The sequence below is a fragment of the Drosophila takahashii genome, chromosome 3L, assembly GCF_030179915.1.
Source record: "Drosophila takahashii strain IR98-3 E-12201 chromosome 3L, DtakHiC1v2, whole genome shotgun sequence".
NCBI classification, from domain to species: domain Eukaryota; kingdom Metazoa; phylum Arthropoda; class Insecta; order Diptera; family Drosophilidae; genus Drosophila; species Drosophila takahashii.
In genome coordinates this window covers 12234888-12252040 of record NC_091680.1, presented here as the reverse complement: position 1 = coordinate 12252040, position 17153 = coordinate 12234888, and the positions used below count along the sequence as shown (strand labels likewise).

The 17153-nt window shown below is 37.7% G+C and overlaps 1 protein-coding gene across 27 annotated transcripts in view; it reads right to left on the bottom strand.

Annotated features, from left to right (window-relative positions):
* Positions 1-17153, bottom strand: part of Mbs (Myosin binding subunit) — a 31702-nt gene that overhangs the window by 7357 nt on the left and 7192 nt on the right. For 9 of the 27 annotated variants that reach the window (XM_070215535.1, XM_070215525.1, XM_070215526.1 and 6 more), the window contains exons 3-16: positions 12931-13043; positions 12307-12861; positions 11852-11940; positions 11038-11151; positions 10643-10733; positions 9547-9909; positions 8915-9007; positions 8718-8846; positions 8105-8321; positions 6015-6827; positions 4715-4859; positions 4405-4647; positions 3828-3925; positions 3596-3658 (exon numbers count right to left, since the gene is read on the bottom strand). In XM_070215535.1, coding sequence (XP_070071636.1) covers positions 3596-3658; positions 3828-3925; positions 4405-4647; positions 4715-4859; positions 6015-6827; positions 8105-8321; positions 8718-8846; positions 8915-9007; positions 9547-9909; positions 10643-10733; positions 11038-11151; positions 11852-11940; positions 12307-12861; positions 12931-13043 — 3126 coding nt within the window. Of the gene's footprint in view, positions 1-1243; positions 1365-3595; positions 3659-3827; positions 3926-4404; positions 4648-4714; positions 4860-6014; positions 6828-8104; positions 8322-8717; positions 8847-8914; positions 9008-9546; positions 9910-10642; positions 10734-11037; positions 11152-11851; positions 11941-12306; positions 12862-12930; positions 13044-17153 lie in introns of those variants that run through there. The other 18 variants (XM_070215530.1, XM_070215533.1, XM_070215548.1 and 15 more) reach the window with 14 other exon arrangements.

Genomic DNA, 17153 nt, shown 5'->3' with positions numbered 1-17153 from the left:
ATTGGTTTTGGCCGTGCACCGGGAAAACCAAAAATGACGTCAAGGCATAAATTTTGACAATTTTCTTTTTGGATTTTGAAACGTATCTTGTGGATCTCGCCGGGATGCTTTCGATGGGATTGAAAACACATAGAAAACGTGATATATGGAACCGACAATCCCGCTGCCGGCCTGGTATTTATTTGTTTCTCTGAGTTGATGCCTCTTATCCTCCGCCCACGCGATACAAACAACAAACATGAAACCGACCGTCAGACCAGAAAACGTTTTTCTTTTCAAGCAATTTTCCAATGCATATAATTTATGACGAACCGTTTCTGTTTCCTAGTACACTGATTCTATGTATCTGCCATATAAATGGCTCTATATCTATAGGACAATCGCCCATGAATGAAGCGGCGTTTTAAATGTTTGGCCTTTCGCAATAATTTTCCTCATTTATGCCTTTTCATTTGTGGTAATTCAAACATTTAGCATGGCAAATATCGCATAAAAAAGTTTAAAAACGAATCGTTTTAAAAATACCATTTTCTGTTGTGTCATGCCGAAGATAAAAGAACTGGCCGGTTCGCAGGGCACCATAAAATGGATTAGGAAATACGCGTAAATTAAAAAAAAATTATGAAGATATAAAATGAATTATTTGGTAATTGAGAAGAAAATACTTTGGAAAAATACTGTTGATTTTCTTTCATTTTAGTTTTAAATGACTCTATTTTTTAAAATTGTTTTGAAAATTATTTTAAAAAAATTACAATTTCAAGTGATATTAAAAAAATAAATCCAAAGTTGTATTAATTATTTAATTTAAGAATCAAATAAATGCAACTTTTAAATTCAATTAAACTTTGACATTTGGAGTCACCCAAAAAAATACAAATAAATTAAGCACGTTCACGAATCAAATTAAAAACTTATCAAAATAGTTGACCATATTTGCAGAAGCCACCTGAGAGAGCATCAACTTGAAATGTCCAAAAATTATGCGCAGTTTGCCGAAAAAGGCAACGCGGAGCGATTTCATCAAATGAAAACGAGCAAACTTGTTGCGGCTGGCAGTCAAATCATCAACTTCGGTTTGGAAAATCCCCTCCGGCCACAATTATCCCAGGGGTAAACTGATCTAAGCGTATTGCAATTCATTTTTTCCCCCACAATTCTTTGACACGTTCGACAGGTCGTGTGGTTTTTGGTCTCTCGTTGCACTTGACGTATTGAATTCTTGAGTTTAATTGGGATTTACATTGGGATTTAGAGTTGTTTGATTGGATTAGCTTGCTTTAGGTGCTCTGAACTGAATCGAACTGAGATGATCCGCTGTGCTGGGCGCACAAAACTCAACTGTGTTGCTCGCAGAAGATTTCAAATGTTTTATTTGAAAGCGAACGATCGGAAATAAACACGAAAGAGCGGCAAAAGAGTGCCCCCATAGAACTAAGAGCTACGAAAAGAGAGGAAAAGCCGGAAAAATAAAGCAAATCATGGGGAATATTTTAAACTCAAATATGAAAACAAGAAATAATAAGAGCAGGGAAAGGAGCCAAATTTTCACTTGAAATTGCGCACACAAAATATTCGCTGTTCGAGTTTTTCACCTGGTGGGCCAAAGTCTAAAATTAGTAAATCGCACACGTATTTGGCCCAATGTCCGAGACGCAAAATTGTTAACTATGCTGGGGTCAGAAAATCAGGGGAACGCAAGAAAAGAGAGCATTGCGAACTGGGCCAAAAGGCGAAGCACAGTCATTGACACATGACTGCACCGAATCACAGGGGGAAAAAAAACGCCAGCATAGGAAAAACTATTTTTGTTTTAGTTTAAATTTAGCGTCAAGTAAACGACAGGAGAATCCAATTTGGGAAGTTGCTGCCGTCTTTGCTCCCCCTTCGTAACTGGGCCAAAAGCATTCCCCTCCCCACAGAGTTTACACTTTCGTTGGATGCATTTTCCGGCTATAAATACCGAATGACGATCCTTTTGCCGCAGGGAGAATGAGGAAGCAAATGCCTGCAAACTGTTATAAATTTAGCCACACATATTCTCGCTTTTTCTGCAAAGTTCAACGTACGTGTGCCAGCTTTTCATATTATTCTACTTTTCTTTATATTTCCTTCGGTTTGGGTCGTGCCTCTGTAATTGCCCAATTTATAATAAAATGAAAACTGTCTGCAAAGACGGTTGTGAAAGTGATTTTCCCAGATGCATTTGCAAAACGACATCTGCGACAAAAAAACAAATAGAATAAATGCACAATGGCACACTTGACATCGTCAATCAGAGAGCGTCAGATGGTCTGCCGTCGTTTTGGATGGATCGTGTATATTATTAATTGCTTCTCGCCAATTATCAGCAGTTAATATAAAAAGTTCTGGGAAAATAGGCATCTTAAAAATTAAATTTCCACATATTTTCCATTTTAATGGATAAATTTCTGAAGGTATTAAACCAATTTAGACATCGTATTACATCATTCACTTCATGGAAATGTATTTTTAAGCACAATTTCTGGCAAGTAAATGACCAATTAAATTCACTTTTAACGGTTGCCTATAATGAGCAATAAATAACAATGAGGATGTACGAATTGCTTTGTTAAATATTTTAAACAAAGCGTTGTAGTATTGAGACTAGAATATAAATAGTTCTCTATCTTAAATATATCCTATCCGTTTACAAAGAATTTTTCTGCTTTTCAAAAATATTTAAATAGAACACTTTTAAAAACTCTATTTAAATTTACTTGGCAACAAATACTTTTGAAAGAATGTTCCTTAAATAAACAAAAAGTATTAAATCTTAGTATAGATTTCTGCCTAAATTAGCATTACCAACTAATTTAATACATAACACTTGAGATTTGAACCTGAGGCATTGGTGGAACGAATCATTTACAAAATACTCTACGAAACTAGCAAATAATGTTTTGTATCAATCATTGCTAGGCCGAATATATAAGATTTATGGTGCTTCTTTAATTGTCCAATGTGCCAAACAATTAATAATTCTGTGCAGAAACAAGCAAAAGCGCACGTTAATGACAAGATGCACTCAGAAATTGTGTCAGTTTTTAATAATAGGCGACACCGGCGCTGACACTTGCTCAGATAAATTGTTAACAGGTTCGGGCCAGACTCGTGATTTCTATGGACGCAAATTGGATGCGCACTAATAGTTCTGACCTCGGCCATGAAAGGATTTGCAATTGCCTTGCACTTACACTTAAATTCCCACACGAAAATTCCGAACCCACAATGCCACGTGCTCACTTTCCAAGTGGCAAATCATAATTTCGTTTTTGGGTCGCCCGCTAATTGGACCAGACATACGATGGGGAAAATTGTGGGGCAGCAGATAAGTGGAGGGGATACTCATCTACTTTGAAGGACGCGGAGCGCTCTAAAATTGTGACAAGGTGTGACGAAGGCAAAGGCAAGAATAAAGAAAAAATTGTCAGGTGCAGCGCGGAAATAAGAGGCTGACACAAAAATTCTAATTACTTGGCAAGGTGTGAAAATATTCAATAATAAGACCATATTCGTTGTTGCTGTTGTTGGTAGTTAACATATGGTAAGCACTAATTATCGGTGGACTCACCTCCTTTTCCTTCTCCTCGTTGTCGTTGTTGGACGATTCGTTCTGTCGCTCAGGATCCAGTTCCTGTAGCAGAACAAAAGAAATCTTTAATTTAGCATTTTCCTAATCTCCCGACTAATTAGCAATTTGGCTAGGAATAGTTGACATACGGCTCTTGGCCCATGGCTCATTTATTCTGACAAACTGCCTGGCAATTAGGCACACAAATGATGTATCTCCTAGCTATACTTACATCCATATCGATGTGCACCACGCCTGTTGATCTGCGCTTCGGCTTGCGTCGCCTCTGAATGACGGTCTGTGTGCGATTATCGTTCTCCTTGTCGTTATCTGTCGGAAGAAAAAATACAAAAAAAAAAACAAGTTAGTCTGGAGAAAAGGCTTTTTTTAACAACTGCTATAGGACATTTCCCATGATTATTTTAATGCAATAAATTCTGCTTCGTTTATAAAACAACTACTCAAGAAAAAGTTCTCAGTATTTAAAATTCAGAGAATTTATACCTGGATGTCTTTAAGTCGAATTATTAAATCATCTAGAGAATTAATTATTGTATTTATAATTGTTCGAATTATTAAATTCATTTTTCTTTAAGTGAGCAATATATTTTACAAATATACTAAAATTTCAAGCAACTTTTGAAGATACAGTAATATTGAAATAAACAGGCATTAAAAATGAATTTTTTCTGTTTTAATCCATTTGAACAAAATGCTAATTCATTTTTTTTTTGTTAAATTATTGTGTAAACTCTTAATAAAAGCACTCTTTAGTTGATTAATTAAAGCAACAGGTGCGGGATCCTTACCCTTATCGTCATGGTTTGACGTGGCGTTCGTTGCCGTAGCCGCTGCATGATTGGCACTGGTTGCAGACACTGAATTGGAGGTTGAGTTAGTAGTTGAGGCCGCTGCTGAGTTCGCCCCCGCTGACGTAGCATTCGCTTCGAATTTGCGAGCTGAGGACGTAACATAGGCACTGTTGTTTGTGCCCTCGCTGGGCGCGGAAACAGGACGACCCACAGAGTTAAGCGACTGATTGGAAGCATTTACTAAAACAGAAAGAATAAATTAAATATATGTCGTAAAAAAATGAGTAGTAATTCATTCAAAACCTACGTGCATTAGGACCGCTGCTGATGCGCCGTTGGACACCAGTTGTAGTAGATAAATTGACGGCTGCCATCACTGCCGGAGCACTCGGTATAATGGTGCTGTTGTTGGGCGGATAAGTGCCCCCGCTGGTTATGTCCTCCAGCTTGAACTGCATAAACATAAAGTCTTTTAATATGGGCTCAATTCGATTTTAAATATACATTGTGGATATTTCATAAATTTATGTTTTGAAATGTTTCTCTTTATTTGTTGTTTTTGTTTGGGCTGTGTGCAATGTGTTTGTTCTTACAAGAAGCTATGTCTTGAATCATTCGAATGCAGCGGGAGTTAGTTTATACTAAACATTTAGTAATAATTAACAAGTATCAGACACCATTTGCATTTAGAATCCATCTGTTGGAGCCCGCAACCCATTACCTAAGCTAAGCAATTTCTGTATTTCCTTGAACCATTTGAATGTATGTAGTAATTATTAAATCGAACAAAAATGTAGATGTTGTTATAAAAACATGCAAATAGTTTGATTTCGGTTCTTGTTAAAAACAAGCGCAACAAGTATGAAAAAGAAATTTAAAAAAATAAAAGTAATATAAAGGCAAGCAAAAATGTTCAAATTAGTAAGACAACTGCATGTATGTAATTATTTACACAACAATGGCCATCAGCCGAGTGAAATAGAATTTATGCTTCAATAAATACATGTGGTAACTAATAGAAATAAATGATTCTGTAAAATAATACATAGATATCAATATCTACTTATTTATGCAGTTACTTAGTTATACAGTATGGTAAGCATAAGTTATGAGAAAAAATACAGATGCTTAAATACAACTAAACGAAAAATGTAGGTCTTAAAATAAATATTTCAGGCGGTAAATAATATAATAAAATACATATTTTTGAAAGCGAATGAATTGAAAATATTAGTATTTCTCTTTCTAAGCAATAAGATTTCTTCCAATCATTTATAAGGTTTTATAAAATAAGTATAAGGTAGGCATTTAAATGGCAGCAAAACTAAATATATTGAAATAAATGATGACCTTAAACTAAAATTCAAAAAGCAATATAAAAACGATGAGGTTATTTATGAATGCGATCAAAGGTAAGGTAATTTTCACTTTGCTGAGCCTTAGATCTCCATCGATTACACACAAACTAATCAAAATAAATCCATGCTACACTTAGAGATTAACAAAAATATTTATGGCGCACACGAATTTGGCAACCGATCGAAAGATAGTATTGGATTAGGCTATCGGATTCGCTTAGAGGGCAGAGTTGGGTAGTGTGGGCATACCTTGGAGCCGGCATCGAATTTCAGGCGCCAAGACGGACGCCGTTCTGCTGCAGAAGTTGAAGTTGACGACGAGGCAGCTCCACTCGCACCACCTGCACCACCACCAGCACTTCCTCCTCCTGCGCTGCTGTCCGTTGTGCGTCGGGCGTACAGACTAAGTAGAGAGTCACGGGCATTGAAATCCGGATGTGAGGTCACGGGCGAGGCGGTATCGGACTTGGTTTCCGAGTCCTGGCTGCCGGACAATCCCCGCTTGTCCCGCAAGCGCACTGGACTCTCGAGGGCTGCGGGCGTCGTGGCCGCCGAGGATGATTTGATAGCTTCTGTGCTGGCAGCAGGAGCTGGAATCAGCGGCAGATCCGTGGGCCTGGCAAGCGGTGGTTCCTCTTCGCTGGAGCTTTTGGCAACTGGGTCAGTCTTTTGAGGAGTTCTCGGACTCTCCACATTCTCTGAGCTTTCAGGAAGCCTATCCCGCCTGGGCATTATCGTATAACTGGCACTGACCACCGACTGATCCTGATCGCCCTCCGGATCACTATTGGCATCGGCCTCGCCCGAAAGCGATCTTCGCATTGGAGCGGATAGGGTAAAACTAGCAGTGGTATCGTTCAGACTTTGGCCAGCCGGAGGATTGGCTATCACCTCCTCGATCTCCGTCTCATCGGTGGCCGTCGTTGTGGTGGGTATTATGGCTGGCGGTGGTGTGGTGGGCGGTGGTGGCGGTTGCGACTCGTCCCGCTGCTCATCGCTGTCGAGGTTCGATGATGATGATGCTGGAGCTGATGTCGATGATGCTGCTGAGCTTGTTTCGTTCTGTTAATAATATTAGTTCGGAACAAATAAAAAACAGTTGTCCTGAGGCGATGGACGCGAGTGTGTTTCAAACAAAAATCAAAAAGGTCTCACTATATCTATATAAATAATATAAATATCAATTGCATACTATAGTGATACTTAGGGTGACCCGATTTGATTGCGCATGCGAATGGGACATGCAAAATGATAATCATCAACATATTCCAAAGACATACAGTTTATTGCTATATAAACATAGAGCCTAGTGAGTAGTAGGAAAACTGAACATAGAGATAACTTAAAAGTTGTAACATAAATACAAGTCGGAATGGTAATTACGCTATGGTTCACTGATCTGCAGCTGCTTGATACTGATATGCCGACGATGATTGGAAATCATAAATATATAAAGCTAAGCTATAACGAGTACTCGCGAATTGATGAGGCGGGGGCGGTTCAAAGGGCGTGGCAGGGCGGGGCGGAGCGGAGCTGGGCAGAGGCGCAAAACGCAGAAATTGAACTCAACTTGATTGGTGGTTAAGTGTGATATTGCGATCGATCACGAACGAATAATCAAACGGATGGCAACGTACGCTAAATGAGCACTGATTGATCGATGAGACTCTGATTGAAATGATGACAGCTTAGGGCTGCTTTTTATTGGGATGAGACGAACAAAATGCAGCAGGTTCGAATTATACCCTTCAAGGTGGCTAACGGTGGCAATTTAAATCTGTATATCAGTCAAGATCATTAAAGGTGCTGACAACCCGTTGAAGTACTTGATTAATTAACAGCTTTAAATATTTTAAGCCACATTTACAATAAAATTAAAGGTATAGCACACTTTTCAGGGCAATCTTCGAACCTGTTGCATTCTGCTTACTACACGATTTCTCTAAACTACAATAACTATTTTAGTACATTTTTCACTCACTCACACAAACCACAATGATATGATATTAATATAATTTTTCTATGAACAGTTTTGTGTGAGTGAACATAATCGAACACATAAACAGAAAGAGGGATATCCAAATAATGGGGACACCATAACCATAAGCATTTATTTTTTCGGTTTTTGATCTGGTGTGTATCGCTCAACGTTTGAGTGGGTGTGAACTGCATGTGGACATCGTGTGTGGATGCTGTAATCCAAACTAAGATTACAGGCATGATCTACCAATGATTCTATGAAGATAACTTCCTCGAGTGTGAATGTTTTCGGTTTGATTTTTGTTGTGATAGCGTGGATGATTCGGTTAGAGTATCCATTTGGACACTTGACTACTTACGCCGCTGTTGCTGATGGTGTTCGTAGTGGTGGTGCTGATATTATTATTGTTATTGTTGTTGGCCATGCCCATGTTCTTCTTCTTGACCAGCTCCTCGGCACTCTTGATCTCGTCCAGAGTAACGCCTTGGGTGGACCGTCGAGTCTCCCTCACGCGCTTGGCATGTGCCTTTCGCTGCGTTTCACTCTCCTCATCGCGCACCGGTGGCACAAAAGATCTACAATTTGGTTGGAATAAATTGAAATAGTTTTAGAAAAGGTTTACAATTTAAAAATACGAATTGTATTAAAACAAAGGGCTATAGAATCGCTTCCCTTAAGGAAGTAAGTCGCAACACATCGAGCTGTTATTTATAAAATAGCTCAAGATTAACTAACACATGTTATCAATTTTTTAAAATATTTTTCCTTTCTTTGGATTATTAAACTAAATTGTTTAGCAATTGTTCTAGGTGAAGATTACAATTTTTAAGTAAATGCAGTATCTTTCTTTTTTGGGATACTTTTGCGTAAATCATGCTTTACAGAACAAGGCCTAGCTGGGAGCAAAAATGGGATTAGCAGCTGACTAGCGGGGTTAGCTCAACAACAATTAATTCTCTTGCTCTCATTACTTGAAGAAGTTTTTGATCATATTGCTCGTGGATTGTTTGGGCGGTGGCTTCGAGCTCTCCACATCGCTGACACTGGCCGTGGACGAGCTGCCATTATTGCTCTTTTCTGCTATTTTCGCTGTAACTTGGCTAATTGATCGACAACGGAGTTTTTAAGAAAATATTTTTAAAACAGGTACTTCAAAAACTAAACTCACCTGCGAATTGGTGGGGTCTGTACAGTTGTCGATGGAGAATTGAGCGCCGTATTAGCCGTGGCTGCCGCACTGGTGGGCGTAGCAATCGGTTTCCTGAGGGTAAGGAAAATAAAAGTATTTTATAGAAGGGTTCATAGGAAAATGGAGAATACAGCCAAGAAAGAGTAGACGACATTGGTGCGTGGCCTAGGAAAATATGTTAAATAGTTTGGTGCAATGAGTTTTGGTTCTGAAGGTGTAGACAAGAAGAAGCTAAGCAAAAGCACAGTTAGGTTAATAGTTACAAAAAATTGAGTTACTTAGTCAGTTATGAGTAGGCGTGGTTCCTTAAACTAGATCAGATTTTACAAATGTTACTATACAATATAAAGGTATAAAGATTCATTTTACAAATATAAAAGAAGGTATCTTAAACTATCATTGTTTAGTTACTTAAAAAATTACATCTAACATTTTTGATGACTTTTAAGGATAAAATTTTGTAATTATACTAAATACTTTAAAAACCAATAATTTAAACAAAATAAATATAAGAAATATTTTCCTTTTCTATAATTTAACAAAGTTTACATAATAAAACTAAGCAATCTGATCTAGTTTACTTTTTAGGACGTGTCGATTGCAAAACAAACCTGTAATACATTGAGTTATCTTTGAGTGAGGCCGATCTTTGTACGCTATATAATTGATTTGTGGCCGATGCTGCTGCTGCTGGTTGTTGTGTTGTGGTTGTGTTGTTGGTGTTCGAGTGGGTGTTGTTGAATGTACTGATTGTTGTTGTGGAGGTGCTTGTTGTTGTTGTGCCAGCAGCATATCCCAATAGCAGATCGCTTTTGTTGTTGTTATTGTTGTTATTATGATTGTTATTGCTACTAAGATTATTATTGTTATTGGAATTATTGGCAGCAGCGGCATTAGCATTCGCATTCGCCGGCAGAATGGGACAGGAATTGGCCTTTATGCGGGCCCGCAGCTCATTGTATTTTTGATAGAATCTGTCACACGGATTGATTTTCAGATGATGATTTTTCGAGCGATTTTCGAGGATTTTTTTATCGATCGTGCGGGCGTACAGGTGGGCGGGCGGAGCGAGCAGGTGGGCGAGCGGGCAGGTTAGATTTCGGGATAAGCGTTTTGATGAGTTTGTTGTTGGTTTTTTGGTTGGTTGTGGTGCGTTGGTGATACAATTTTTATTGTCGTATTTTTTTTTTGTTTATTTTAAAGGGTGGGAAAAAAAATAAAGCAAAACAATAACTTTAAAATCAATACAATACTTTGTTTTCCCTTATTTGTTGCCTTTTACAGTCAACGCTTCACTTTGCCAAATGCGAATGTTGTTATGGAAAAAGCTCATTAATGGAAAGCTTGTGATTCATGGAGATTCGGGAAGCTTTCCCAGATCATGATACCACCAGGGGTAAATTTAAACAATTACAAATACATTTCGTTTTCATTCGGTTTATCAATATATGTAGGAGTATTCTGCGAAAGGCTGAATGACTGGTTAAACATTTGAGTGTGAGTATGTGCGATAATGATAAGCAAATGCAATCGGCAAAAGTGAAAAGCCAACTGAAAAGTCAACCAATAAATCAAGACCTTTCGGTGCAATTTGGCCGATCAGTGTATGTAAATAATCATTATATATGTGGGTTAATCTGTGATGCGATTGTGTGTTTTTGTGTGTGAGCGGCACGCAATGTTTTATTTTCTTTGGATTCAACTCACTTTTGATCGTTCTCAAAGCTTTGCGTGCGTCGCAAAATGACGTCGTTGGCTGTTTCCGAGCTATTGCTGCTGAGCTCTCTATCAGGAACTTCTGCAAGATGATAATTATAATGATTATTATTATCAGATTCGATTGTGGTTTTTTTGCAGTTCGTTTCCAAGCCTTTAGATAACTGTGGCATTTTTAAGAAACAGTGTAACAACTATAAAATTATACATTTTTATTAACTAATTGTCTTTCAATTAATACCTTTTAAAATTATATCTTTAAAATTGTACCTTCTTTATATACTTTTATATACTTTTTATAAAAAAAATATATATTTTACTTCTGTAGATAAATCTTTTCTAGTATCTTGAGGCCTTGAAACTTGATTTTTACACAATCGACTTACGATTATTAGTGGGACTGTCGTTTGGTGTGCGTGGCAACTTGCGTCGCCAGGGCGCCTCATCCTCGACTGGATGCTCGGCGACGTGGATCTGCTGATTGGGCTTGACGTTCTCAGCTGGAAAAGCAATGGGTAAAACAACATAAGTTTTAATCTAAAAACCATAGACAATTGGGGCTAGGTTAGTGGCTCATAAGCGGGCTTAAAACAAACTAGGTTCGACGAGGAACTCCTCGATCAGGACGCAAAACAAGTGCCGACTACCTTCGCTTTCGGAAAGACTGGTCGAGTGTGAGCTTTCCGTGGAATCGCTCAGCTCTTCTGTATCGCTTTGGCCACTGGCCACCACTCCTTCACTTCCACTTCCACCACCATCATCATCATTATCATCAGCAGCAGGAGCAGGAGCGTTTGAAATCGAAGCCTCTGCTTCGGCGGATTCACTTGAGCCACTGGCAGCTGCAGTGTGCGTAATTTACAAGCAAAGACAATACACAAATACAGAGAGAGAGAAAGAGACACGATACAGATACAGAGAGAGAAATAAGGGATACTACTGATGGATGATCATGATCATGATGGAGGCAAATTATACTAGACAACGTGATCTTGAGTGACTAAAGTACGAGAGGCAGTGGCAAATGTTTTACGATTAAATGCTCCAACAACACAGGATTATCGCGCATGAGAGCCTAAACAGGATAATAAACAGGACAAACACAAGAGTGTGTGTGTGCGAGAAATCAAAGAAAGCTTTTCGTTTATATTATGTAGCCAAGGTAAAATTGGAGATAACTCTTAATCGTAGCATACGCACCATCCTTTGTGGCATCAGTTCTCACTTCGACGCGAACCAGTTTGGTGGGCGTCTTGTCCACGTGATTTTCAATCGTATCTGAGATTCTGCTGATAAAGATAAACAGTATGAGGATTAATTACATATTTTACTTTAAATGATTTTATTATGGAAAACTATAAAGCTTAAATCGAAATCTTAAATTCCATATTTATAATTTAAAATTTGTTAATGAACGATGCATGATTTTTTATCAAATATATTTATTATGAAAATGAATCAACAAAAAATACAGTCATAAATGTATGTATGCCAAGCTTATATAAAATCATCAGTTCTAAGGAAAAAATATTTTTAAAAACATTTTAAATGAATAGTGTAATTATTAAGGAAATGTTTTCTTATGTTTTTGATTTACATTTTATTTATAATTTTCCATACCAGAAATGACTAGACAATTTTTTGATTTTTCTCACCTGATTTGACTAGATGGTCGCCGCTTGTTGCGTTTGTTGGCACGCAGTTCTTCCAGGAATTTGACTATTTTGCGATCGGCCACATCGATGCATGACTGCCCGGCATAGTTGCGTATATCCATGTCGGCCAGTGACTCCACAAGCATCTCGGCCGTTTCCCGTTGACCCCAATGCGATGCTGCATGCAACGGCGTCCAGCCATCGTTATCCTGGCGATCCACATTGCCACGACCGGCCAGGAGCAGGCCCAGAACTTTCGTATAACCTTTAGCGGCGGCTACGTGAAGCGCTGTGGCTCCTGTTTTTGGGTGCGGTCTGTCCACCTCGGCGGCATCGCTTCTCAGCCACTTTTTGGCATCGTTCAGCATCGCCTGCTCCTCAGCCTTTCGAGCCTCATCCACATTTATGTTCAGCTCCTGCACCATCTTCTCCATATAGTCGATCATGGCCATGTGTTGAACATCGATGGCCAGGTCCAAGGCCAGATCGCCATCGCTGTTCACAGCGGCCACATCAGCGCCATTTTCCACCAAGTACCGAGCTATGCTCACAAAGCTGGGAAAACGAATAGGAAATATAAATTAGGAATTAAATTTTTTTTGTAAATTTGGATTTATAACTAACCCGCAGGAGGCAGTGGCATGCAAGGGCGTCCAGCCCTCATTATCCTGTCGGTTTATGTCGGCACCTCGCTCCACCAGAAACTCCACCATATCCAGATTGTCGTCTATGCAAGCCTGAAAAATATTAAGATTTAAATGTGAGTATACCATTAAGTAATAAGTGATTTTGTATTTATAAAAATAATAAAAAGAAAAACTCAGATTTATATGACAAACCAAACAATTCTAAAAGCTATAAATATTTTTGAAATATATCTTTATAGAAATAAAGATAAATTAAATAGTTTAATTTCAAAAAGTTCATTAAAATGATTTAAAAATAGTGGGGCTATTGGCAATGTCAATGCGCTAAAGTCATGTTTATTACAATATGCCAACGTCTGTCTATAATAATGCATTGTAATTTCAAATTGAAAGGTCAAAACCATAAACATCAATCCTTGGAACCGTTCTACTTTGCCAAATGAAATGTATTTATTTAAATTTTTATAGCCAGAAAAACAAGTCGATTTCCCGAACGGAATCGTAAATGCAGTGCATCAAAAGTTGAATTAACTTTCGTAGAAGAGATTCGGTCGGTGTGCATTCGATTTGCTTTTATAAGAGCTAGTAAAATGTTTTAAAATTTCAGTGTTTATCTTGCTAAAACGTTAAAGTAAACAGCCAGTGAAGACACAAGCCAAAGCAGAGAGTATCCAGCATGGTTGGGTTGTTTATGCGGATTTCCGCTGAACCCGCCTAGACATCTTCTTCGTTTGGTTGGATGGCACATGCACGGCACTGAACGATGATATCATCGGCCGCGACTCCGGCGCTTCTTTGGGGCCGCTGCTATCTGTGAACCAGCGAGGAAACCAACCAACAAACCTACCCAACCCCACAAAAGTTGAATGGAGTCGACAACGCCTCGTAGTTGCAAATGCCGATAAGCATTCTTTGGCGCAAAAGCAACAGCTCAGCCAAAAGAATAGAAAGTAAAAGAGGCCCACAACAAAAGGCGCTAGCTCTATCAATGCACAGCATGAAAAAATCTACTACCATGACATTCCAAAATATTTGGGTTCTTATCTTTTAAAATATTTATAAGCTATGTTATTGGCATATGGTCAAAACTACTCTATTAGCATAGTTTGCTTATCAAACATTTCAATTTCAGGGCACGAAAGATATATTGATAGATATAGTTTCATATACTTGGGTATGTAAGTCAGAATAAATTATTAAATTTTTTAAAATAGTTCCCAAGATCATTCTTTTTTATTTTTAGATGGAATATAGATTCTGAAAAACCCGTCTTAGCTTCTGTCTTTCAATGTGAGCCCCCGTTTCTTTTATTTTCCTTGTGTATTTCCCTCGTAATCCCCCCTTGATAACAGAGCACGTTTAAGGAGTGGGGCGTTATAAAAATCAAATGACCGATTCTTGTCTGTGTCTCTCTATCTTTCTCTTCTTTTTCTTTCCTCGGCATATGTTAATTCACAATTTTTTACTGGCTGAGCTTCAAAGTAGCTTTTTTTTGCCGTTGCTTTTAAAATCCAAAAGCAATTTCCATTTCGCAGTAAAACAAATAAAAATTAAAAAAAAAAAAGTCTAGAAAAAAAGAGAGAGAGAGAGAGAGAGACGGCGGGTGGGCCAAACAATTTGTAAATCTGGAACGCAGCCAATTAATTAATTATGAACAATTTTGATAAACTGACCGGCAGGAAAAGGGGTTTTGCGGAGCGGCAACGCCCACGCGTGACCATCCACAAACCGAGTGGACGACAATGCCCAGTGATTTTGTGGTATGCAAACATTTTTGACACGAGCTATTCCATCAGCGAATTCACTCGATTACCCAGACTTTGGGCCTTAATGTCAGAGCAACGGATTCTACGCTATTTCCATTTGCATTGCCAAACGAAAAGCAGTGAAAAAAGCGAAAAGAAAATGAAGGAAAAAAAACTGCATGCTAAGTTTAGCCTTTTGTTTTGGCACGCCATTGAGCGGCATTTTCAGCCGTTGCACGCCAAATGTTATTCACCTCGCCGCATTACGTATACGCCGCGTAGGCCAACAGCGACTTGTTGAGACGGCTATCAGACTCTGGGCCGCCAGCTTAACGTGGCTCATTACGCGGTAGTTTGCTAGGCGCCAAGCTCCATTTGGCCCCCGCTTTGTTAGCCCTCAATGCACATAATTCTGGCTTATAACTCAATAGCTTGAATAATTCCTTTGATGAAGAGGCAGGCACAAGAGTTCCATGGAAAACTCTTCTTGAAAGAGTAGGCTTTGGGGAAGGGGTTTAGCTCTCCTTAAATCCCATTTAATATTTAGGTTTTTATTGGTTCACTTAGATACTAAAATTTACATTACAAACAATTTAGAAAGATTCATGAATGATAAATAAAATCAGATATCCTTTGACCTCCATTAAAATACACAAAACTTTAAGATTCATACAAGTTTAAATATTAAATATTGAAATATTTAATTTTAAATTAAAGAGAGTTATTTCTTATGGTTTGATAATTCATTTAATAATGTTCTATTCCTTTCCACTCATCATACATAATCAGTGATTGTAAATCCCACATTAATTTTCTTATGATCCGCTAATAAAATACATAAAAGAAGCACAAATTAGTTGAATTTTAAAATACGTTTTAAAAAAACATTCCTTGCCACTCATTGACCTGCCGCCTTAGTATACAATTATTCGTTCAAGAAACCAAATGTACATATATTATAAACGAAATGCCAAAATAGACGAGCCAACCGCTTGAGTTCAATAAATTACAAATTTGAATTAGCGCCACAAGATAAAAGTAGAAAGAATCTACATAAACCATATGATATATACCCATACATATAGACCGGTATATGTATATCTAGACGTGCCTATATCCAACCGATTTCGGGGCATTTGCTCTGTGTGAAAAGTTCTAGCATATTGCAAAGCCTTCAAACAATTTCTTTCGTGTCTTTTTCTTTTATTTCTTCTTGAAGAAAAGTTCTCATGTATCTCAATAGTATTTTGCCACTAAAAATGCTTCGCATATTTTTGCCAAATTGTTCTTTTTTAACTTGGCCAGGTGGGGCCGAGACATCTGGCTGGACTGGAGGGAAGTGTGAAAAATAATGAACACAAGCGATTGCAAAATGAAAAATAAACAAACCAAAAGAATATCCAAACGGAAACAAGAATCTAGACAATTTCCTTATGATTCTAAAGATTTATGGTGAGCACTGGTGTGTGCTTAATTGTATTTGCTTTTGTAATTTTATTAAAAAAAAATATTACAAAAGAGAAAATTGTTAAGTAACTTTGAATTTTGCAAGGCTTGTGCTACTAAGCTTCATAGAAATAAAATCTTATCTTTTGAATGTTTATTTACCTAAGATTTCAAGTGTGAATAAGCTGATATGATAATCACTATTTCTACAATCTAAACTTTCACCTAAGCAAGTTGTCGGTTATAAAATATGGGTATATTTCTCAGATATATTTTAAGTGTTTATCGTGCGATAATAAATAAGTCAAAAGGAATTCCAGGAACTCGAATATAAAAGTCTATCGGTACTGGAAAATTATATATTTTAAAATAATTAAAAATAAATATTCCTAGAAAAAAAATATAAAAAAAGTACACAAAACACATATAAAACTTAATATATTTTTCCGCTGAACTATTTCTGAGGTCATGTCGTCATGGGTTGGCAAAAAAGTATAGTTCCCGCTGGTTTCGGTTCGTTTATCCATAAAACATCAGATTTTAAATCGTGTGTGTGCGGCGTGGCGCGTGCAAGCTAAATGTATAATAATTATAATCGGACGGCCGCAGAATTGGCAACCAGAAATAAGGAAAAGAAAAGAATTGGATAGGCCTAAGACCGAGAAACTCGGTTGTAAAACGAAACATTTTTAATGGCATATATTTTGTGGCTGGCTATGGCTAGAAATGGTATTATGCAACGCACACATCAATGTGCATAAAGTTAGCAATGCAACTTTTGAAAATGCAAATTTTTTTCTATCGACAATTTGCCGTTATTTATCCGTAAATTATTCGTGAAAGAAAAAAATTTGCCGCTCAATTATTTTTAAAATTATGAGATGTTCTGCTAAGTTGATATCAACTTAGCAGAACACCCCCACTAAAGTTCAAAATTTCCAAAATCTTTTTTAATGGGAATTTGCCGTTATTTTGCCGTAAATTATTCGTGAAAGAAAAAATTTAGTTG